At 49.3% G+C, this 23,183-nt stretch overlaps 1 protein-coding gene across 3 annotated transcripts in view; it reads left to right on the forward strand.

Annotated features, from left to right (window-relative positions):
- Slc11a2 (solute carrier family 11 member 2) overlaps nt 1-23,183 on the forward strand; it is a 35,308-nt gene that overhangs the window by 6,871 nt on the left and 5,254 nt on the right. For all 3 annotated transcript variants that reach the window (XM_028874573.2, XM_028874574.2, XM_037197361.1), the window contains exons 2-16: nt 3,928-3,999; nt 5,900-6,048; nt 6,541-6,666; nt 8,336-8,455; nt 10,603-10,709; nt 11,152-11,222; nt 11,326-11,393; nt 12,936-13,091; nt 13,602-13,760; nt 14,873-14,959; nt 16,161-16,280; nt 16,412-16,561; nt 17,670-17,743; nt 19,413-19,566; nt 20,515-20,568. In XM_028874573.2, coding sequence (XP_028730406.2) covers nt 3,928-3,999; nt 5,900-6,048; nt 6,541-6,666; nt 8,336-8,455; nt 10,603-10,709; nt 11,152-11,222; nt 11,326-11,393; nt 12,936-13,091; nt 13,602-13,760; nt 14,873-14,959; nt 16,161-16,280; nt 16,412-16,561; nt 17,670-17,743; nt 19,413-19,566; nt 20,515-20,568 — 1,667 coding nt within the window. The remainder of the gene's footprint in view (nt 1-3,927; nt 4,000-5,899; nt 6,049-6,540; nt 6,667-8,335; nt 8,456-10,602; nt 10,710-11,151; nt 11,223-11,325; nt 11,394-12,935; nt 13,092-13,601; nt 13,761-14,872; nt 14,960-16,160; nt 16,281-16,411; nt 16,562-17,669; nt 17,744-19,412; nt 19,567-20,514; nt 20,569-23,183) is intronic.

Consider the following 23,183-nt stretch of genomic DNA (forward strand, 5'->3'; position numbering starts at 1 on the left):
CTCATGATTTTCCTGCCTCCACTTTCCAAGTACTAGGACTATAGGTGTGAACCACCAAACCTGGCCCCTAACTGCCTTTTCTTTCTTTCCCTAAATTCTCTTCTTAAACATTTTTTATCTATCTATCTATCTGTGTGTGTGTGAGAGAGAGAGAGAGAGGGAGAGAGGGAGACAGAAAAGAGAGAGAGAGAGAGAGAGAGAGAGGGAGAGGGAGGGAGGGAGAGAGAGAGGGAGAGAGAGAGGGAGAGGGAGGGAGGGAGAGAGAGGGAGAGGAGGAGAGTCTGGAAACCTGCAGGAATCAGTTCCATTTCCCACTGTCTGCCGTGTGGCTCCTAGGATGGCATTCGGGTGGCCTTGGGGCACGCACCTTCACCAGCTGAGCCACCCCACCAGCCCTCAACGCTGCCTTTTCTTTCCTTTTTTTCTTTTTGAGACAAAGTTTCTCTGTATAACCCTGGCTGTCCTAGAACTCACTCTGTAGACCAGGCTGGCCTTGAACTCAGCGGACCAACTCAGTGCTGGGATTAAAGGCGTGCGCCACCACCGCCTGGCTAACATATTTTATTAGTTCTTTAATGTGCATTGTTTTTTTGCCTTTATGTATGAGGATGTTGGTTCCCCTGGAAATGGAGTTACAGAGATTTATGAGTTACCATGTGGGAGCTGGGAATAGAACCCAGGTCCTTTGGAAGAACAGCTGGTCTGTTAACCACTGAGCCATCTCTCCAGCCCCTGCCTGTGTTCTAAGGCTGCATCTTCTCCTTGATGCAGTGAGATGACTGACGGTGTGTGCGTGTGCGTGTGCGTGTGTGTGTGTGTGTGTGAGAGAGAGAGAGAGAGAGAGAGAGAGAGAGAGAGAGAGAGAGAGAAATGGTCCTGGAGGGCAAAGCCACTGTTCCTCTCCACGAGCACGAAGTGCCCCTCCCTCTCCGCCCTAGTGCATCCTGCAGGCGTGTGAACCGTGGAGCTTGTGATGGGAAGACTGTCCTGTCGAATCTCTTCTCTTCAGTAGTGTGTGCCTAAGACTAAAGAGCAGCTGCCTGTGTTTTGTTGGCTTTCTGTCTTAGAATATGCTGCTAGTAACGTCAGAACTTTAACCCTGCTGAGTTGGGAAGCTGAGGTGTAATCAGTGTCTCAAGTTCCAGGTCAACCCCGCTTCATCAGTGTAAAACCCTGTGTGTGTGTGGTTGGCACACTGAGTGTGGGGAGGTCAGAGGTCAGCCTGTAGGGGTGGAGAGTTGATCTTTCCCCATGTGGATTCTGGGGGATTGAACTCAGGTCTTCAGGCTTGGCAGCAGCAACCTTTACCCACTGAGCCGTCTCAATGGCCTACTTTCTTTTTTTTTCTTTTTCTTTTTCTTTTTTGGTTTTTCCAGACAGGGTTTCTCTGTGTAGTTTTGGTGCCTGTCCTGGAACTCACTCTGTAGACCAGGCTGGCCTTGAACTCACAGAGATCCGCCTGGCTCTGCCTCCCGAGTGCTGAGATTAAAGGTGTGCGCCACCACCGCCCGGCTTACTTTCCTTTTTAAATATAACTTTTTTTTTCTTTTTTCCGGAGCTGAGGACCGAACCCAGGGCCTTATAGGCAAGCGCTCTACCACTGAGCTAAGTCCCAACCCTTAAATATAACTTTTTTTTAAAATTTTTTTTTTTAAGATTTATTTATTTATTTATTATGTATACTGAAGAGGGCGCCAGATCTCATTATAGACAGTTGTGAGCCACCATGTGGTTGCTGGGAATTGAACTCAGGACCTCTGGAAGAGCAGTCGGTGCTCTTAACCTCTGAGCCATCTCACCAGGCCCCTAAATATAACTTTTTAAAACCTGCTTTGGATATTAAAAATCTCTTTCAAGTATATTCCATGCACTGAATATTCTTAAACAGGATATCAGCCCTCATTACAGAAGCAATCTGATTTAGTCAGTCTGGGTGACAGTTCTCAGAACTGAACAGAGAATACGGAAGGACTCCTCATAACACGTGACTCAAAGCTCACTGAGGCACTGTGTGGAGTTTGCTGGTTCCTCGTGGTCCAAGTTCCTTTTCTTGTGAGAGCTCATTGCCTGGTGTGACTTGTAGTTTCTTATTTCTTTCTTGTGGGTAGGATAACGGTGTCTTGCCTTATTCACAAAGTTAAAGGCCACCGAGCCACACTGTGATCGGAGCCCAGGGCGTGCTCAGATGCGTGAGTGCCCTCAGACGGTGGAGGAGGCTGGATTGATGAGTGCTAATGGGTCTGTGGCTGACCAGAGAGACGGGCCTAGTTGTCTGTTGCAGGAAAGTGCTGGACCCTGCTGACTGTTGAGGGAAAGATGGTGCTTCTTAAATTAACCCGTGATGGTGTGTTTATACCCAGAAGGCAGGTGAACCCCAGAGCCCCCTTTTGGGTCTAGATGACGGAATTCATAAGGTAGAATATGTTGGTTCATAAAGAATATCCAAGAACTAAGGTGGAGGGCTGTTCAGGTAGGAGTGGTTACTGGATAAGAGGGGAACAGTTGCTCAGCAAGGAAGGAGACTCCACCCCCTTCCGCAGGGTCAGCACTTCGGGGGGTTTGTGGGAGGAGGTAGGTGTCAGCGGTAACTTCCTCTCGCTGTATATTTGGAATCTACTGAGATAACAATTACATAGAACCTAGATCCAAAATTGAAAAGTTCAGCTTTTGAGGGCTCTTGGAAAGTAAAGGCACCTGTTGCCAAGCCTAAAGACCCGAGTTCGATCCAGGGTCCCACATAGTGGAAGAAGGGAGCCAACTCCTGTGAGTTATGTGGCACCCATGCCCAACCCCAGAAAAAAATAAATGTTTTTTAAAAAAGTTCAGTCTTTGTAGTGAGGCCAAGCCGCCAGTGTGCTGTGGATAGACTACCATGTCAGCTCGGTAATGCTCCCGCAGTCCCCAGCTGCACCTCGAAATGCCACTGGTACCCAGAGAAGCACTGCTTCCCGGATGGGCCCAGCCTTGCTGGTGCCTCAGCATTCCCGCAGTCCACAGGGCAGGCTACTGCCGCGACTAGCTTCTCCCAGTTTTCAGAGCAAGACTGGAACTTCCTTTAGTTTTCCTTCTGGGGAATAGTGGCCCTCCACTTGATAGGCACCTTCCATGCCCTTCCACAAAACTGAGTCATGAGTTTAATTCGTTGGATAGGCCAGAGAGTTCTAGATTACTTTCCTTTATTTTCTGTTCATTTTTGTGGTTATATAGATGATGATCTTGATTTCCCTATCCTTCCCCCGTCTTCCAAATTTTGTTACTATAAACCTTTCTGTTCTTTAAAAATTGTGAATTTTGAAGGAGATTATTCTGGTGTTAGATATTTGGCTTAATAGTGAGGTATTTTGGGCTAATTTGGGCTAATATTGGGTTGATATCGAGGCAGAGATTTGTTGATTGGCAGCCTGTTAGTGCATATGAAAACAGATTTGATGGGAGCTAGGTGTGGTGGTGCACATCTTTAATCTCAGCAGAGGCAGGCAGATCTCTGTGAATTCGAGGCCAGCCTGTCTACAAAGTGAATTCCAAGACAGCCAGGGCTACACAGAAAAACCCTGTCTCAAAAATTCAAAACAACAACCAAAACCAAACAGATTTGTTGGCTGGTTCATCTGCTGTGCGCACACAGGGACCCACATGAGTTTGGAGCTGTTGAGTGTGGTTCTGGTGCTGTCTGGACCCCAGCACTGAGGCGGGTGCACACACGCAGGCTCCTTGAGGCTGGCCAGCTCCCAGTCTCACCGCCGTCTTCCTGGCCTTACCTTTTATTGTTTTTGTTAATGCCTCTTAATCCTGTTCTGAAAGCTGTAATTATTTCCGGGTTAGCTAATTGAGTAGGGAGATTGTTCCTTTCATACCAGCGTTCAGCCATACAGTGACGAAGTGTTAGTTCTGTTCTTGCTAATTCCTCACCTTTCTTTTCTCTTACAGAATCCTATTCTAAGAACACAGACACTCAGGTATCTACCATGGTGTTGGATCCTGAAGAAAAGACGCCAGATGGTAACTTACAGCTTCATGTCTTTGTCTACATGGGCTTGGGCTTTAGTCAGTGGCAGGCTGTCCCTCTAACCTGTCCTCCGAAGCACAGCCAACAGGCTCGTCTGGTGACAGGCTGTGAATGAAATGAATTTGTGATCATAGAATTCCGCCTCCGGTCTCATTCCTGATTGCCAGCTGCGTTGTGACTAGCTGGTTTGGTTTCTAGAGCAGTGATGCTTGTAAGGACAGCGTCATTCCCAGCCTGGGCAGTGACCTCCAGTGTGCTCACTGCATCTGCCTGCCAGTGTTTCAGATGTGTGTGCAGCAGACACACAGGGTCCTTCTGAATCTGAGCTCCCGCTCTCGGTTGCCCACACCAGCTTCCTAGAAAGGAAAACCAGAGCTCTGCTTTGTGTGGTTGGTTGTAGGGACTTATGGGAAAGAGAAGAGCGTTTTGTGGTTTACCCTAGCCATGTGATGTCTGCAGCTCAGTGGACTTTGTGTGCTTCTGATGGACTAGCCCTCGTCTGCCAGGCCTTCCGCCTTGCATTCAAGATTAACTGTAAAATGCAGACTTCAGGGAAACGCTGCTCTCAGGCTGCTGTGAGCCATGCTGTCACAAGGGCGCCGGCAGACACCCGTGACCACCAGCCCTTCAGTCCTGCGTGAGGCCTTAGTCAGGACTCCTGCTTCCTGCTTGACAGTTTGCTCTACTGTCACTTACTGTGTGAGGCTGATGGAGCCGTGGACCCAGGGATGGTTCTTAGAGCGAGTCCTGCTGGGTGATGGGACGTTCTTTTAGAGTAGGATCCTGAGTTACTAGTGGGTCTAGTTTATCAATGTCGAGTTGTAGGTATGAATTGCTTGTTTGTTTTAAGGCAAAGTCTTGTTAAATTGTAGCCCAGGCTGACTTCAAACTTGTGATCCTTTTGAATAGCCTTTAAAGCATGTCAGTGTTCGTAAAGAAAAATGAAGTGATTCTAAAAATTATCAAGTTGCGGGGGTGGGGGGTGGGTGGGTGCTAGAGAGATGGCTCAGAGGTTAAGAGCACTGGCTGCTCTACCAGAGGACCCAGCTTCAATTTCCAGCACCCACATGGCAGCTCACACCTTCACAGTTCCAGGGTATGTGACACCCTCACACCAAAGCACATAAAGTAAATCAAGTGGGTGTAGAGATGTAGAATGAGATAACTACGATGATCAGTGTCGAAGCTGGTTCAGGGAGGACACGAGATTGGGAGGAGGCAGGGCGTGGGTCTGAGAGGAGTTACGGGGATGAGTTGGGGCCAGGGATGAGTATAAAATATTAGGTTAAACTGATCCAAGATGGAGAGAGCAATTGGAGGCTTTTGAGATGCCTTTTCTGTCCTTTGAGATAGGGTCTGGCTGTGTAGCCCAGGCTGACCTGGAAATCTCAATCTTCTCTCCTTAGTTTCCAAGAGTTAGGGTTGCAGGATTGTACCAGTCAGCTTGTGCATATATTACCCTGTAAAAATATTTAATATTTTGGACTATGGATGTAACTCAGTTATAGAGAGCTTGCCTAGCATGCATGAAGCCCTGGGTCCAGTCCTCAGCACTACATAAAACCAGGTATGCTGGCATGTGACTGTATCCCAGCACTGGGGAAGTGGATGCAAAAGGATCAAGTTCAGAGTCATCCTCAGCACAAACCAGCCTGAGACCTGTCTCTAAATAAGTATTCATGTGCACACACATGTGCATTTATTTTAGAACGTAGATTAAATAAGCTGTTTAGGATAAAGCCAGGCTGGTCTCTTGTGTGTGCAGGTGTAAGATAATTTTTGGGTCTAAAGCTGTTGCTCAGTGATGAGGGAGCATGTACCAGACAAGGGCTAGTTCTCCACCAAGGGAAGAGCTTTGATTGCTCATTAGTGGACTTCGTTATGTTCACGCAGATGGCGCTTCTGGAGACCATGGAGACTCTGCCAGTCTTAGTACTATCAACCCCGCCTACAGCAACTCCTCCCTCCCACAGTCTACTGGGGACTCAGAGGATCCCTTCACCACCTACTTTGATGAGAAGATCCCCATTCCTGAGGAGGAGGTTAGTGATGGTCCCTTGTAGGGGACCCTGTGTCCTGGGGAAGCCTGTGAGGGAAAGCTCTCCAGCCCCCACCTCTTGCTTGACAACCTCCAGTCTCGTGTTGGCAGCCAGTCTCTGCCATCATCAGGATGAGCAAGCCTCTGTGGAAAGGTGCCTGGTGGTGTCAGTGAGCATTTTGTAACTTTTGGAAGAATGGGTTTTGTGTGTTGTCCTTTCTCCAGTGTGGCTCCAGTGTGGGTAGTGGTGGGCACAAAGGTGCTGTGTTACTTTAGTTTAGAACGAGTTGCTGGTGGAGAGCAGGTAAAGGAAGGGCTGTCACTGAGAGAGGCGGCCATCTTGCTGGTAAAATGTAGATGAGCTGGATGTGGACTGTGCGCATGTGCACTGCCCCTGATCCCGTGCAGCTGGTGATACCCCTGACATGTGACAAAATAGTGGAGACATTCATTAGAAGAGGTGACACTCAGGCTGCTTTTCCTCTCTCTTTTGCAGTACTCTTGTTTCAGCTTTCGTAAACTCTGGGCATTCACAGGACCTGGTTTTCTTATGAGCATTGCCTACCTGGATCCAGGAAACATCGAATCTGATTTGCAGTCTGGAGCAGTGGCTGGATTTAAGGTGAGCATCCAGTTTTACCCCAGCTGAGTAACAAGTTTTCATTGTTGTTGTTGTTACTGTCACTGTTGTGGCTGAGGATAGACTTGAGGGCCTCGGCATGCTACCCCCGTCCTTTTGAGCACTCATTACACTCTGACAGCCTTTTCCTGCTCTTGCGGAGTAGACTCGGGCTCTACCTGAACAACATAGGTTTGAACAGTGCATGTCTGCTTACATGTAGGTCTTTCTATGTTAGCAGCAACTTGTAAAAACCACAGATGGGGTGCATGGCTTAGAATACTGAAAATTTAAAAGTTAGGTATGTCATAAATGAATAAAATATACAGATAATAATCTATTGCTGTCCTGGAACTTACTATGTAGACTAGGCTGTCCTCTGTCTTCCAAGTGCTAGAATTAAAGGTGTACACCACCATGCCCGACTGAGATAATAATCTATTTTATAATTTACCATCCCAGGAGATATGAAGATCTACCGCATAAAGGTTAAAATGTACCCCATCCTCTGCACGCACACAGTTCACGCTGGAGCTGTTCTCAGTTGAGAGAAATAAAAGCAAATGTAAGATGTGATGTTAACTCCTAATCATATACAATTAGCTGTTGTGTGTGCTGTACTTCCGTGTTAGCAACCGGTGCTCTTGTGAGCTCATGTTGTGATTGCTTGCGATGCTGTGTGGCTGGTCACTTCTGGTGGGGCTGTTTTTCTTGAAGTGATGGACCAGTAAAAAGTAGTTCTTGGTTATCATGTGGTTTTCACCACGTGTGTTATTCATCCAATCGCTTCTTGGTCTTTCAGCTAAGAACAAGTGTAAAGTAGGTATCGGTTGGCTAGGTTACTGGTATGGCTTCTGATAAACAGGCTGCTAGTGAAATGTTCTCTGAAGACTTTTGATTGCATGGCAGAGGAGTCCGGGACCCTGTGTCTCTCACCTCCTGTCTTAGTTACTTTTCTAGTGCTGGGACAAAACACGGTCTCAAGACCACTTACAAAACAAAACGACGCCTTTTCTCTGGGCTGACAGTGTTCAAGGGTTTAAAAATCCATGATGGTGGAGCAAAGGTGTGGGCAGCAGGAACAGCTGAGAGCACATCTCGATCCTCAGACAGGAAGCAGAGAGGACTCTGGGAATGGCAGGAGGGCCCTGACACACCCCCAACAAGACCACACTTTCTGATCCTCCTAAACTTAGGAGCCCATGGCCATTCTCATTCAGATTGCCACGCCTCCCTCATCATCCCAGCATGCACAGTCCTCATCGGCAGTGACACTTGCATGAACAGTCCTTGTGTGTGGTCTCTACTGGTTTGTTTGGTTTTTCAAGACAGGCTTTCTCTGTGTAGTCCTGGTTGTCCTGAAACTCACTCTGTAGACCAGGCTGGCCTTGAACTCACAGAGATCCGCCTGCCTCTGCCTCCCGAGTGCTGGGATTAAAGGCGTGCGCCACCACTGATCTTGTTTTAGCCACATAATTTCCTTAGAAGAAACACTAGAGGAGAAACTGAGGGCCAGAAAGATGCCAGTTGCCTGGCGGGTCATATGTAGAAGCTGATGCAGAACGTGGAACTGTGTCCCTGACCTGGCTTTGTCCTGACTGAGCTGTTTCCCAGACAACCAGGCAAAAGGCCTTGCGTTGCCTAACAAGTGTTGGGGTGTCGTTCTCTGTAGTTGCTCTGGGTGCTCCTGCTGGCCACCATCGTGGGGCTGCTGCTCCAGCGCCTGGCAGCTCGACTCGGAGTGGTCACCGGCTTGCATCTTGCTGAAGTGTGTCACCGTCAGTATCCCAAGGTGAGTGGCGTGCGTCTGCCTGCTCCTCTGTACCTGCAGGAATCCGTGGGTCTGGTGTATTGAGCCAGTGGAGGAGTGGGGGCAGTGTCCCTGAAACTAGAAGTACCATGTATGTCCTCCTTCAGAGTCCAACACAGGACTCACTTTTTTTTTTATATATATATATATTTTTTTTATTTTACAATACCATTCAGTTCTACATATCAGCCATGGGTTCCCCTATTCTCCCCCCCCCACCCCTCCCTTACCCCCAGCCTACCCCCATTCCCACCTCCTCCAGGACAAGTCCTTCCCCGAGGACTGCGATCAACCTGGTAGACTCAGTCCAGGCAGGTCCAGTCCCTTCCTCCCAGACTGAGCCAAGTGCAGGACTCACTTTTTCGTTGTTGTTTTGAGACACGCTCATGTTGTCCAGACTAACATTGAACTCTGTATTTGGCCAAAGATGGCCTTGAGTGCTAATCATTGTTTCTACCTCTCAAGTCCGAGAATTACAGGCAGACATGGGTTTCCTTAGGGAGATTCTGCATGAGTCAGCATTTACCAATCACCCTTATTTTGTCTGATGTCACCGTCACTTTGAAGATGTTTTTACAAAGTAGATGTGGTAGGATCTTTGGATTTGCTGATTGTCTTCAGTTCACTCTGTCCCTAGAGCTTCCTTCTAAGTATCTTACCTTTCTTACTGGCCACCTGAAGTGGGAATGGCTTTGTTGGGAGACCTTCTGCAGGGCTGCTGAGGACAAAACTCAGGCCTTCACATGTGCTTGACAGGTACCTTAGAGAGTGAACACTCTGTCTTGGCTGAAAAACACTTTTTTTAATCCCTTTTTTTTTTAATTTATTAATTATGTATACAGTGTTCTGCCTGTGTGCCAGATCTCATTACAGATGGTTGTGAACCACCATGTGGTTGCTGGGAATTGAACTCACGACCTCTGGAAGAGCAGCCAGTGAGTGTCCTTAACCTCTGAGCCATCTCTCCAGCCTGAAAACATTTTTAAGTTAGTTTCATCTGTAGCTGTGAAACAGGCCTCCCTTGGGTGTGCCCTAAATGTGTAGTCTCATTTCTGATTGTGAACATAGAGGTTTTGTGTTGTTTTTCTTTTCTGTTCTCATAGGCTGGTTGGTCAGTTCTCTCCCTCACCCTCCTTCTCCCTCCTAGGATGTTCTTGAACTCTTGGTCATCCTGCTGGAGTTCCTGAGTACAGGTGTTGTAGGCATGTGCCACCACATGTGGTAATTAGAAATGATTTTTCCAACTTCTGAGCAAGTGTTGCGGTTTTATAATTCCCTTAGTATCTTTCTCTTGTGCACAGTAAACCTGTTTGTGCAAAAGCTTTTTGGGTAGTGAGTGTCCGGAGGCAGTAGCCAGCATGAACTGCGTCTGTTTTCTCCTCTTCTGTTGGTCTAGATTTAGTTTCCTGGTTTACTCTATTCCATCTGTGCTCAGCTAGTTTACCGTGAACACTTTTAAAAAAGAGAGGTTTATTTTTAGTTTTTAAAATCATGTGTGTGTGTTTGGATATGTGCATGGGAGTGCTTCGGACCCCGGAACTGGACTTGCAGGAGCTGTGAGACGCCTGACGTGGGTGCTGGGAGTTGAGATCCAGTCTCGTGTCTTCTGCAAGAGCAGTGAGTGCTTTTAGTCCTCAGCCCTCTTTCTAGCCCCTTACCCCAAATATTTTTGCATATATCTTTTTTTCTTGTTTGCATATTATTATCTGGCTGTCCTGGATCTCCCTCTGCAGTAGACTAGACCTTGGCTGACCTTGAACTCACAGAGATCTGCCTATCTCTGCCTCCAGAGTGCTGGGATTAAAGGCGTGTGCCACCACCTCCTGGCTTATTTTCCCCTGAAACTTTTTGGTTGTTTTTAGGCAAGAGCATAAGTGGAAAGTAATGACTAGGAATCCCGTTCTTCTCAAGGATTGAGGAGGGCAAAGTGAGCTGGGCTGCTATCTCACCTTGGTTCACAGTCTCCCACAGGAAGCTCACTTTCCTATGCTGTCTGGGACTGAGTTCTGGTGTTTCTCTCGAGTCTGGGGACTTATGTAAGGCTGTCTTGGTCTGTGCCAAAATCAGAATTCCAAAGGAAGGAGGCAGTTCTTCCAGATGAATGATAAGAACCACTGTTTGCTTTGTAGGTCCCACGGATCATCCTGTGGCTGATGGTGGAGTTGGCTATCATCGGTTCTGATATGCAGGAAGTCATTGGCTCCGCCATCGCCATCAATCTTCTCTCTGCAGGAAGGTGGGGACTTCCCTCTAGAACACTGTCAGTATTGAGCTGGATTCAAAGACAGGGTGAACGTGAAAAGCAGCTCATTTTCAGCATTCAAGGTTCAGCCTGTCCAGAGCCGCTACGGCTTCCCCAGCAGACAGAGTCTGCGTCTCCCAGGCCCGTGATGTGCACACTTGATTTCAATGGACAGACAGTCCCTCCTTTGTAGGGGAGGCTGCTGATCTCACTGCACCCGACCCATGCTTTTGGCTGTGTGTCCTACCATGTGACGCAGTAAGCTCCAGGGAGAGTGTCAGAGGATGGCCTTTCATGAGCTGTTTCCCGGCCACTCGTGGCGTGGCTTCCCACCACTGTCGCTCCAGGCCCTAGCTTTCCTGGGTTTTTCTGTGTTGGACCAGATGTGAAGAAAGCGTTGTCGTAGTCTTTAGTTTCCGTTTCTTCTCTAACCTAGGGTTCCCCTGTGGGGTGGAGTTCTCATCACCATCGCAGATACTTTCGTATTTCTCTTTTTGGACAAATATGGTAAGGATAGTGGGACTGACGGGTGGATCAGAGCCACTGGCTTCAGGCATGTGGCTGTGGGGAAGTCTGTCTCCGCTGGGCTCACTGCTGCGTTTCCCCTTAGGCTTGCGGAAGCTGGAAGCATTTTTTGGGTTTCTCATCACTATTATGGCCCTCACATTTGGATATGAGGCAAGTGCTACAGGCTGTTGGTTACCTATTTAAAACAGAGTTTCATTGTTTCGTTTGTAATCTTTTATTGTAGAAAGCAACGGTAATTCCAGAATTGTCTGATTGTATTGAATCCACAAAAAGCCAGTGTCCTTCTGGGCTGCTTTTGAAGGAATGTAGTCTATGGCAAGGACTCAGGTGCAGGAAGGCCTATAGAGATTTTCTTTGGGGCCAGAAATGACTAGACCTTTCAGGGTCAACATTTTTGTCCCACATTTCCCTGACAGCAGAGCAGCTTTGGAGTGGGGCAGACAGGAGGGTTATTGGCGACTGCTAACTCAAAGCAGTTCTGTTTGTGCTCCTCAGAGCTGACATCCATTAACTACAGCTGTGTTCAACCAGCTGGTGGTGCTTTTAAACATGCGTGGTGGTGCAGGCCTGTAATACTAGCTACTAAATAGAGGCAGGCCAGTCTCTGAGTTTGAGCCCAGCTTGATCTAACCAGAGAGTTCCAGGCCAGCCAGGGCTAAGGAGTGAGACAAAAACTGTTGATGAGTAATAGGTGATTGATTATTTTCCTGGCTTGTGCCTTGCCCATTGCTGGGGATCAACACCATTATTTGCAATTTTTTATGTCCAGTTGTTATAAACTGGTTTCTATGTACAGACCTGCCTAAACATTAAAAAGAGATCTAGTCTATGAGCAGATTTTTCAGGCTGTGCCGAGGCTTGCAGGAGAAATCCTGAGCCGGGAGGAAGTCTGGGTGAGCGGTGCTAAGGAATGGCCCGCTCCTTGCACACGGGTGGCAAGCAGAGGTGATGAGCAGGTGGCCAGCATTGTGAGGAGTGGCTCCAGGACTGGACTGTTCTCAGCTCTGTATCAGCAGTTACAGTGACGCAGATAACAGCAAGCCCTTTATCGGGTGTGTTCCTCAGAGCACCGTGTTCTCTGCAGATCTGTAGTGCACATTTTCAGTACTGTGTCTGATAGTCAGACTAGACAGTCCTGAATCCTCTGACTCCTGGCGACAAGCCCTGGTATTAGTTATCTTTGGTAATTGTAACCAAAATACTGGAGGAGAGTAACAGGAGGGTGAGGGGCTACTTAGCTAGGGGTTCAGCTCAGTCTGGTCCGCAGTTCCTTGGGCAGAATACCCTGGCGGCAGGAGTTGTGGTGTGGGAGACTCTACCTCAGTGCAGACAGAAGCACAGAGGTGCAGGACATGGCTAGGGCCAGGAGGACTTGTCCCCGTTGGTCTGCTTCTTTCAGGGAGGCTCCACCTGCCAAAGTTCCCACCACATCTCCAACAGTACAGCCACATGGGGCGTGGGTCCAGTCCCGAGCCCGTGGCAGACAGCTTACCTTCAGACCACAGCAGCCCTTTGTTCCCACTGGTTAAACGCAGGCCTTACACATACTAGGCGAGTGCTTGTTGATAATTCCATGTTCCTGTTCCAGGCAGTTGTTAGAGGAGGGTGATGGAGTGAAGGAGCCAGTGTCTCCTGGGCTGGTCTCCTCCTCCATGGTGCAGTGGAGGCTAATAGCTGTTATGTTGTGTGTAGTATGTTACAGTGAAGCCCAGCCAGAGCCAAGTGCTCAGGGGCATGTTCGTGCCGTCCTGTTCAGGCTGCAGCACTCCACAGATTGAGCAGGCTGTGGGCATCGTGGGAGCGGTCATCATGCCACACAACATGTACCTGCATTCTGCCTTAGTCAAGGTGAGCGGGGCCGTGTGTATCGGTTGTGGGGTTTTTCCTCTCAGTACAGGGATGCAGACTTAGTCTGTGACGAGATAGAGCTCTGCAGGGGCACAGTGTTTCTAAGGCTGCCTGGTCTGTATTTATCACCAAAGTGACCAGGAAAAGTGACCCTCGAAATTCCAGGCTAGTGTTCTTCCTGAAAGGTCTGGAAGTCTTGAGGTCCGGAGGGAAGGAGGGCTTTACTGGTAAGTCAGGCGTTCCTTTGCTGAGATCGTTCACACTTGGCAGTCAGTCCAGTAGCCTTAGGGCTGAGATTCGTTAGTCTGTGGGAGCTCTGTAGTCAGCAGGCTGCTGGCTCCCCCAGACGTCCAGTGTTGTCAGAGGCTGTGAGTCTAGCTTCGTGAGCTGAGATCTCGTGTTTCAGCTGGTCAGTGGTTTGCCCTCTTAATCTTTAGCTGACTCCAAAGTTCTGAGTTGTTACAAAGAGGCTCCGCATCGGTGGAAGGCTGACTGCTCTGTTATCTCTAGTCTAGACAGGTCAACCGGGCCAATAAGCGGGAAGTCCGAGAAGCCAACAAGTACTTTTTCATTGAGTCCTGCATTGCGCTCTTTGTCTCCTTCATCATCAACGTCTTTGTCGTCTCCGTCTTTGCCGAAGCATTTTTTGGGAAAACCAATGAGCAGGTGGTGAGTAAGCCAGGTGAACTGCACGCCGGGACGGGACAGAAAAGAGCAATGACCTGGAACCCAGGGAAATAGGTCTGAGGCCTGGGCGTCCCTGCTCCCCCAGTCTCTACAGCCCAGCCAGTCTACGGTGTGGGGCTGAGGGAGCCTGTCCCCGCCCCTCAGGGGTGAGCTGGGCAGAGGTGGCCTTGGACTCACAGTGGCCGCATGCTGTCATAGCGGTGGTATCTTGGCTGTCTAGCTGTCGTTATTTCTGTTTCCTTTTATCAACCAGCAGACCGTGTGTCTGCTGGACTTGATGGCTGCTCTGAAGACAGGTTAGGAGGAGGAGTCAGCAGAGAGGAAGGACTCTGGCAGGGCGAGACCTGGCTCATTTTGGATTCTGTCCCATTTTGTTTGGTTGGTTTTTTTCTTTGAGGTGTTTTGCTCATTGTGGAATACTTTAAGATGCCAGGGTCGAACCCAGGATCTTGTCCACAATCACGGGGCTGCTGGCCCACATTCCCATCTGATCTTGGTCATTTGTGTCCACAGGACGTCTTGACCCTGGTTCTGCTGTGACCGAGGCCTCTGATTGCTGTGTCCTCTCACACTTAAAGCCTCTGTTCTGTTCTGTTTTGTTTTGGGTTTTGGTTTTGAAAAAGGGTCTCATTGGAGACCAGGCTGGTTTGGAATTCACAGAAATCCTTCTGCCTCTGCCTCCCAAGCACTGGATTAAAGGTGTGCATCACCAAACCGGGCATTTCTTATAGTTTTTTTGGACAAGTTCTCCCTGTGCGGCCCAGTCTGGCCTCAAGTTTGGGATGCTTGTAGCTCAGCTCCCTGCTGGCCTGCCTCCAGGAAGTCCTCTTAGAGTCCCTCTCCTTATCTGTACTTACCAGTCCTCCAGCTTTGCTCTCGCCATGCACACTGTCTCAGCAGCAGACATTCTGATGCTGGAGGGGTGAGAGGCCCGAGGGAGGGTTGCAGGGGGGGAGCACCAGCTGCCGCCCCTGTGGCAGCCCTGCAGGGCTTCCTCTGCTTGTCTCGTGCCGAGGAATTTGGTGAGACAAAGAGGGGTTCTTGTCCGGTCCTCCTTTCTAAAACAATTGTTCTCAAACTGCCTTGGTCTTCAGGTTAACGTCTGTAGAAATAGCAGCAGTCCCCACACTGACCTCTTTCCTGAGGACAACTCAACTCTGGCTGTGGACATCTACAAAGGGGTGAGTGAGCCCATGGCGGTGTTTGCAGATCCTCTGGCCTTTGGGAGTTCATTTCAGCTGAGCACAACTCCTCTGAGGGCCTTTGATTTCTGAGGCCCGTATGCCGGGACACATGTGCGGTTCTGGGGGGGTAGAAGATGGGCTGCACAGGTACACATTTGGGGTTCTGTGGTAGTGGGGGGTGGGTAGATGGGCAGCAACTCCTAAACTCCTGAGGACGCTGAGGTTCTGGGGCCTTGACTGCAGTGACAGAGGTGAATTAGTGAGATGTGCTTTCCTCGGCCCTCTTGGGCCTTTCACGCTGGTTCTGTTGTGACCCCCAAGAAAAAGATGCACTACACTGAGTTCCCCACATCCTCAGAAAAGTGAATTAAGGAGCACGATTTGGGAAGGGTAGGGTTCTGCCTCCTTAGAGTTAATGTGGCGGTTAGAGATGCGGGGGCGTCCGGGTTAGAGATGAGGGGCACAGAGGAGGGATGCAGGGGCGTCCGGGTTAGAGATGAGGGGTGTAGCTAGAGTTTTCCTGCCTTGCCCACAGTCAGGACAAATCTTTGTCACCCGCCAGTCCCACAGCTGCTCAGACCCAACCAAGTAAACACAGAGACTTATATTGCTTACAAACTGTATGGCCATGGCAGGCTTCTTGCTAACTGTTCTTATAGCTTAAATTAATCCATTTCCATAAATCTATAAGTTGCCACGTGGCTCGTGGCTCACCGGCGTCTTCACATGCTTCTTGTCATGGCGGTGGCTGGCAGTGTCTCTCTGCCTCAGCCTTCCGCTTCCCAGAATTCTCTTTCCTTGTCCCACCTACTTCCTGCCTGGCCACTGGCCAATCAGTGTTTTATTTATTGACCAATCAGAGCAACTTGACATACAGACCATCCCACAGCAGAGGGACACAGAGGAGGGATGCAGGGGTGTCCGGGTTAGAGATGAGGGGCACAGAGGAGGGATGCGGGGGCGTCCAGGTTAGAGATGAGGGGCACAGAGGAGGGATGCAGGGGCGTCCGGGTTAGAGATGAGGGGCACAGAGGAGGGATGCAGGGGTGTCCGTCCAGCGAGTGAGATCCAGAACTGGGTCTGGCTTCTGTGCAGCGCCCCGCACGGTACTTGGTGTGGCTCACGAGGGGAGGGAGGTGCTGCAGAGGCTGCTCTCTGGGGCTTATCCAAGCACTGACAAGTCCCTCTCCCTGTCCAGGGCGTTGTGCTGGGATGTTACTTCGGGCCTGCAGCACTCTACATCTGGGCAGTGGGGATCCTGGCTGCAGGGCAGAGCTCCACCATGACGGGAACCTATTCCGGCCAGTTTGTCATGGAGGTATGTGCTGGGTTGACTCCGGGGATGGCACGGCCCCTGAGGGTCTAACCCCGCATCTGCGGCTTCCCCGACTTCCCCGCACTTCTCTCTCCTGTCACCCGCCCTCATCCAGCCCCTGCGCTTTCTCCCAGGGATTCCTGAATCTCAGGTGGTCACGCTTTGCCCGCGTGATTCTGACGCGCTCTATTGCCATCATCCCCACGCTGCTTGTTGCTGTCTTCCAAGATGTAGAGCACCTGACGGGGATGAATGACTTCCTGAATGTTCTGCAGAGCTTACAGGTGAGCAGGGAGCTGGGGAAGGAAGCCCAGGCTGCACCTAACCAGCAATGAGTCTTGCCTGGGGCACCAGGCCTCCTGCGGGAGGCTGGTACTCGGGGTGCGGGAGAGAGGGAGAGGGGATGGAAGTTCATCACATGGCAATGATGAGCTCTGCTTAGCGTGGCAGACACAAGTGTAAAGACCTGATCCGATCCCCGGCAGACAGTGGAAGGGAAAACCGTCTCCAAAAGTTGTCCTCTGCTCTCCATAGTCACCATAGCACAGGCATGTCTGTCTGTCTGTCTCCGCTCTCTCCTGGTCTCTGTTTCTCTGTCACACACAGATAATCCACAACATTGTAGCTCATTAATGCAGCAAGGGTAAATCATTAAATGAATTGTCAGAACATCACCAACTCTAGGGAGACAAGTCACATCCAATATGTTGTTTATTTATTTAAGATTATTATGTATTTCAGCGTTTTGCCTTTGTGTATGTATGAGCACTATGTGTGTGTGCCTGGAACCTGAAGAGTTCAGAAGATTGCGTCAGATTCCCCTGAAACTAGAGTTACATATAGCTGTAAACTGCCATGTGGGTGCTGGGAACTGAACCTGGGTCCTATGCGAAAACAGCAAACCAAGTGCTCTTAACCACTGAGCCATCTCTCCAGCCCCCGGTGTTGTCTTTTTGTGTTTAAACAAAGGTGCTTAGGATCATGATTAGTGCTGGATTAAAAACAGTGTTTGGCAGAGGCAGGAACAACTCTTGCCCACGGTGTAGGGGAGATGGGATTTATGACTCCTCTTTGAGCCGTGCTGGGTCTGTGGTGCACAGTAACCACATGGACTCTACAGAGCGGGAGCTTCTTAAAGAATAGCTTCCACAGTTGATGTGGAGGGAGAGAGCGTGCCAGAGCCAGGCCAGTGCCAATAAGCAGCAATCCTCCAAAGTGTCTGCTTAGTTCCTGCCCTGACTTGCCTTGGTGATAGAGTGTGACCTGGAAGTATAAGCCAGATAGATAACCCCTCAACCCCTCCCCAAGTTGCTTTAATCATAGTGTTTTATGACAGCTTCAGAGATAAACTCCAGAGATAAAACCCACATAACTCCATCTCATTTTTTCCAGCTTCCCTTTGCTCTCATTCCCATCCTCACGCTGACAAGCCTGCGGCCAGTAATGCATGAGTTTTCCAATGGAATGTGAGTAACTTGTCATTCTCCAAAAGGACACGGGAGGGGGATTTTTACCCAGCAGGCCAGTCAGAAATGTCTTCTCTAGGAGATCTGTGTGTTTCCAGAGCAATTTCTAGCTGCTGCTTCTTTGGCTTATAAAGAAACTGGTAAGCGTGAGTTACAAGAAAGGAGGAGAAACACTTTATTTAGACCTTTGAGCTCTTGCTCTTCACCCTCAGCCACCGAGGTTTGCATGCTATGTTATATTTCCCAAGAGAGGCACACGCTAATAATACCTATGCACACCTGAAGGGATCTGTGGGTGTGCTCTAGTTTCTTTCTGCTGCTGTGACCGACACTGTGCCCACGAGCATCCAAGGGGCCGAGAGGTTTACCATTCTGGGAGAAGTCAAGGCAGGCTCAGACAGCTAGTCACATCACAGCTCCGAACTCCGACAGCTAGTCACATCACAGCCACCGAACTCCGACAGCTAGTCACATCACAGCCACCGAACTCAGCTAGTCAGGTCCCAGCCACTGAACTCAGACAGCTAGTCACGTCCCAGCCACCGAACTCCGACAGCTAGTCACGTCCCAGCCACTGTCAAGGGCAAAGGGAATCAACAAATCCTTGCTTCCATGTTTGCCCTAAGCCAGCTTGCTTCTTTGTGTACTGTTCAGGACGCACTGGCTGGGTCATGGTGCCGCCCTGTGTGAGCTGGTTGTTCCCACCTCATCCCCTGCAGGTGAGCCCACAAGCCAGCCTGATGTAGATAATTTCCCATTAAGACTCCCTTTCCAAGTGGTTCTCGGCTGTGTCAATTTGGCAGTTAAAACTAATCAGTACAGGTGTTCATGCGACTTGTTAGGTTTCAGGGATCCTTAATTGTCACCTCTCTGAGGCAGTGGGACCTGGGAGGGTGGAGCTGATAAATGAGGCAGACTAAAGTCTCACACAATAGCCAACTTTATTCAGAGCATCAGACAGTTTATATTCTGAGGGTTAAGATAGTCACACATGTAAAGTTCTCATGAGTTCAAGCTGTATACACAAGGACAAGTAGCGTGTGGCAAAAACATGTATTTCCATAGAGGTGTATATAAAGGAGAGTTTAAACATTTAATTGAATATCAACAGCCAGCAGTAATGAGTAATTGGAAGTAAATTCGCTCCTATCCACTGCACCGGGAGGAGCGTGAAAACATTCTAAGAACAGTGCCATGTTTTGGAGAAACTGGTTGTAAGACTCTTGTCTTGTTTGCTTCAAGTTTTCTCACAGCACTCAGAATTCTCCTCACACGACTCCATTCCTGGACCACGTTCTCATGTCTAATGAAATGACGCTGCATTTCCGGGACCTGCTTATCTCTGGGGTCTTAAATGCTGGATTTTTGTTGTGCCAGAGAGATGGGTCAGTGGATAACATGCTTGCCACGCAAGCCTGACAGTCTGAGCTCCATCGCTGGAACTCAGAAAGGATGAGGGAGAAAAAGAACTCCACAGAAGTGCTCCTGACCTCCACATGCATGCCCACACATGTACACGTCATGCACACATGATAATAGACAGTTGAATACTGGTTCTCTTTATCACAGCTCTTCTTCTGTTTATCGCTGATTTACCACACAAGACAGTTTTCTTTTTGCTCTGTGCCCAGTTGAACTGTTGTCCACTCGTGTGCCCCTTCTTTCACAGAGGCTGGAGGATCGCTGGCGGGCTCCTGGTCCTTCTCGTCTGCTCCATCAACATGTACTTTGTGGTGGTGTATGTCCAGGAACTAGGGCACGTGGCACTGTATGTGGTGGCTGCCGTGGTTAGCGTGGCTTACCTGTGCTTTGTGCTCTACTTGGTGAGTCCGGTGTGGAGGGGCAGGGCACCGGCGTCGGGGAGGTGTAGGTAGGGCTACTGTCCTTTAGGAATGAATGGTCCCCAAGCAGTTTACCGAGGCAGTTCATACGGTGGTGTCAGACCAGCTCGCTCTGAAATTCTAGTTATTTTTTTGTGGTTTTGGTTTGGGAGATTAAACACAAGGCTCACGCGCTGCCAAGCAAGCATTCAAATGTTGTGCTCTGTTCTCAACCAGATGCTTATATTTTGAATCATCCAACTTACTTAAGGGTTTTTTTTGGGCGGGGGGGGGGGGGGGTGCTTGTTTCTTGAGACAGGGTTTCTCTCTGTAACAGCCCTGGCTGTCCTGGAACTCACTCTGTAGACCAGGCTGACCTTGAACTCCCAGAGACCTGCCTGCCTCTGCCTCCCGAGTGCTGGGATTAAAGGCGTGCGCCACCATACCTGGCTTATTTTAGTTTTTACTGCCTAGTATTTTTCTATTTCTGTTTCCTAAATCAAAAGGATCCAGCATTTAATTCCTGAAGAGAATGTTACGTGCTTGAGAAGCCAGTTGGCTCAGTGGTTGCACATCAGGCATAAGAGAAGGACCTGAGTTCAAATCCCCAGGCCCCATGTTCAACCATGGGCGTGGCTGTGTGTGCCTGCAGCCCCGGCCCTGGAGGCAGGGAGGCAGCGACAGGAGATTGCTGACCCTGCTAGCCTGGTTGCAGCGGGAATCAAGGCAGAACCACAGAGCACTAGGACAGGGAGCCCAGTTTTGAAAAGCCTTGGAGGGGAAACTCCAGGATACTTTGAAGCAGAAGAGGGCCTGAGAGCCCGACTTGGCCAGCCTTGGTGGAAAGAGTGGACAGAACTGGATGTTTGGGGCGGAAAGAAAGCCGCTGTGTCCCTGCATAGCATGGATGTGCCATAGGTGGCTGAGTGACAGTCGTGTTTTCTCTCCCAGGGTTGGCAATGTTTGATTGCGTTGGGCCTGTCTTTCCTGGACTGTGGGCACACGGTAAGCATCTCTAAGGCCCTGCTGAGCGAAGACACCACCGGCGGCAATACTAAGTAAACACTGGGTCAGTCTGTCTGTCTTTGCAGGGAGCCATCAGAGCCAGTGTGTTTCTATGGTTTACTGTGTGAACATAGCCACAAGTATGTGCTGTTGCACAGACTGCATTTAGGACTCAACTGTTAGTTGGGAAACACTTTGTTTTGTGTATGTTTTGAGGTCTTTGTTTTGTTTTTGTGAGATAGGATCTTGCTATGAAACACTAGGTAGCCCAAAACTCACTATATAGCCCAGGCTGCCCTCAGACTTACGGCAATCCTGTCTCAACCTCCTGAGTGCTGGGGTTATAGGCATGCACTACCATGCCTGGCTTTTCCCATGTGTGCATACAAGATGATTATTTTTGGCAGGGATGGATGTCACCCCGCAGCATTAAGCAGTCCCTGGAAAAAGTGACACTTGAGCCATTTTAAACACTAAGTCCCTAAGTAGCTGTCTAAGGGCCAATAGTGCTCTATCATTTTGAGAGCAAATTCTCTGCATGAATATTAACCAGACACTCTGTTCTTAAAACTGTATGAATTAGGGATATAGTAAACTGCAATTGTGTTTTTCATTAGGTGAATTAAGGGTATAGTAGCTCTGGGCATGCAAATTTTATCAAAAGATAATGGATGTTGAAAGATGGAAAAAATGCTTTTATGCTCCCTTTCAAATTATTTTATATGAAAAACCCAACTAGAGTGATGCCATCCATTTGAACTACAAAATTAGAGACAGCTACCTTCTTTGAGTTCAGGATTTGTTTGTTTGTTTGTTTGTTTGTTTGTTTGCTTTCCAAGATGGGGTTTCTGTGTAGCCCTGGCTGTTCTGAAACTCATTCTGTAGACCAGGCTGGCCTTGAACTCAGAGATCTGCCTGCCTCTGCCTCCCAAGTGCTGGGACTAAAAGTGTGCGCCACCACACTTTGATGATATTTTATTTCTACTTTTAATTTCTCAGTGGAAACTAAGAAGGGTAGGAGGCATAGAAGGTGGACGTGGACAGGTGTCCACCTGCAGGGAGTTGCTGTCACCCCCAGGTTTCCTTCCGATGCAAGCTTAGCCCCGGGTTATAGCTTTCATGTTACTGCCCAGGGTTCCTGATAGTGTTTAGTCGTGAGGATGCACAATCATCAAATCTTTGCCTTCCTCGTGTAAGAGAGAGGTGTTAGCAGGAGAGGGTAGCCTCCGTGAGCTGACGTGAGCTGACACGCCCCTGAGACGCGGGACGCGGAGTGGTCAGAGGCTAACTGCACTGCTCCTCAAGCCAGCCGTCACCACGTCATGTCGGACACACCAGGTTCACGTCCAGGAGGACTCCAAGGCACTCAGGAGCTCTGGACTAACCTTTGCAAAGTCAGTAGGTGTCACTGTGGTTGTGAAGTTCCCTCCCTGCAAGATGGCACTAGTTCCCTGAGAGAGAACCTCAGAGACCAGACGGTGAAGCTCTGGAGCCGTCAGCCCGGGACTGCTACTCTACCTGAGCCTCCTGTGACCCTTACACCGGAGCCGCCTCGGAGTCTGTCAGACCCTGTCTGTCTGGGGGTCGGGTGTGGTCATTGTCTTGGTGGCGGTGGGAATGAGCATGGCTTTGGAGGACGTCCTCGTCTTTGAAGCCTTCCTTCTAGTGAGCTGGCTGACAGATGATGTTGGCCCGCGTGGCATTATTACCAGCATTGTACACACAGTCAAATCTCACCATGGACACATTCTTTATGAGGCATAAAAAATTTGGTAAATTGCCGTTTTACTCACCCTACATTGGCCTCAGCCCCTCAACTAATACAAAATCTCAGGTGACAGGTCCTACAGCAGTGGTTCTCAACCTGTGGGTCAAGACCCCTTGGCAAGCCGCTGTCTCCAAAACATTTGCATTACAATTCATAGCAACAGTAAAGTGACAGTAATTATGAAGTAGCAATGACAATAATCTTATGTTGGGGGTCATCACGACATGAGGAACTGTATTAAAGGGTCACAGCATCAGGAAGTTTGAGAACCGCTGCCCTACAGGGTCCTTCTCACACCTGTCCCTTCTGCCGCCATTGTTCCTGAAGCGGACCTGAATGGTGCCTGAAGATCTGGAGGCTGAGCTTGGAAACTCTGTGCTGTAGTATGTGAAGGCCAGACTGATGGCAACAGAACTTCCTACAGAGACGCTGTTGCAACGTTTACGTTTGTCCCTCAGGGCAGGGTGGATCCAGAGTCGCTGATGTTGATAGTCCAGCCCAGAGCTGCTAGGGATGGAGCACTGGTGTGGTAGGCAAGACCTCTGCTGCGGATCTTACTTCCCTGACCTAGAGTTCTTCCATGTTATGCTTGTTTACACCCATGGAAGGTTTCACCAGAGTTAGATGGTCTTTTCTAATTCTACAACTAGTTCACAGCGTCGCTTGGTCATCACTGAGAAGGTGTACTTCTAACAGTACTCTGTCCAGTAAACAGTGTGTAAAAATTTCTAGTCTCCGTGCCAGTGTGGTTCTGGCCACGTTTGTGAGCCGTCTGTACTTTCTCTAACTGGTCCTTGTTCTCACGTGACATGAAGTAACTGTACTGCTTCAGGGCACTGGAAGCTCA

The sequence above is a fragment of the Peromyscus leucopus genome, chromosome 20 (genome assembly GCF_004664715.2).
Source record: "Peromyscus leucopus breed LL Stock chromosome 20, UCI_PerLeu_2.1, whole genome shotgun sequence".
Lineage (NCBI taxonomy): Eukaryota > Metazoa > Chordata > Mammalia > Rodentia > Cricetidae > Peromyscus > Peromyscus leucopus.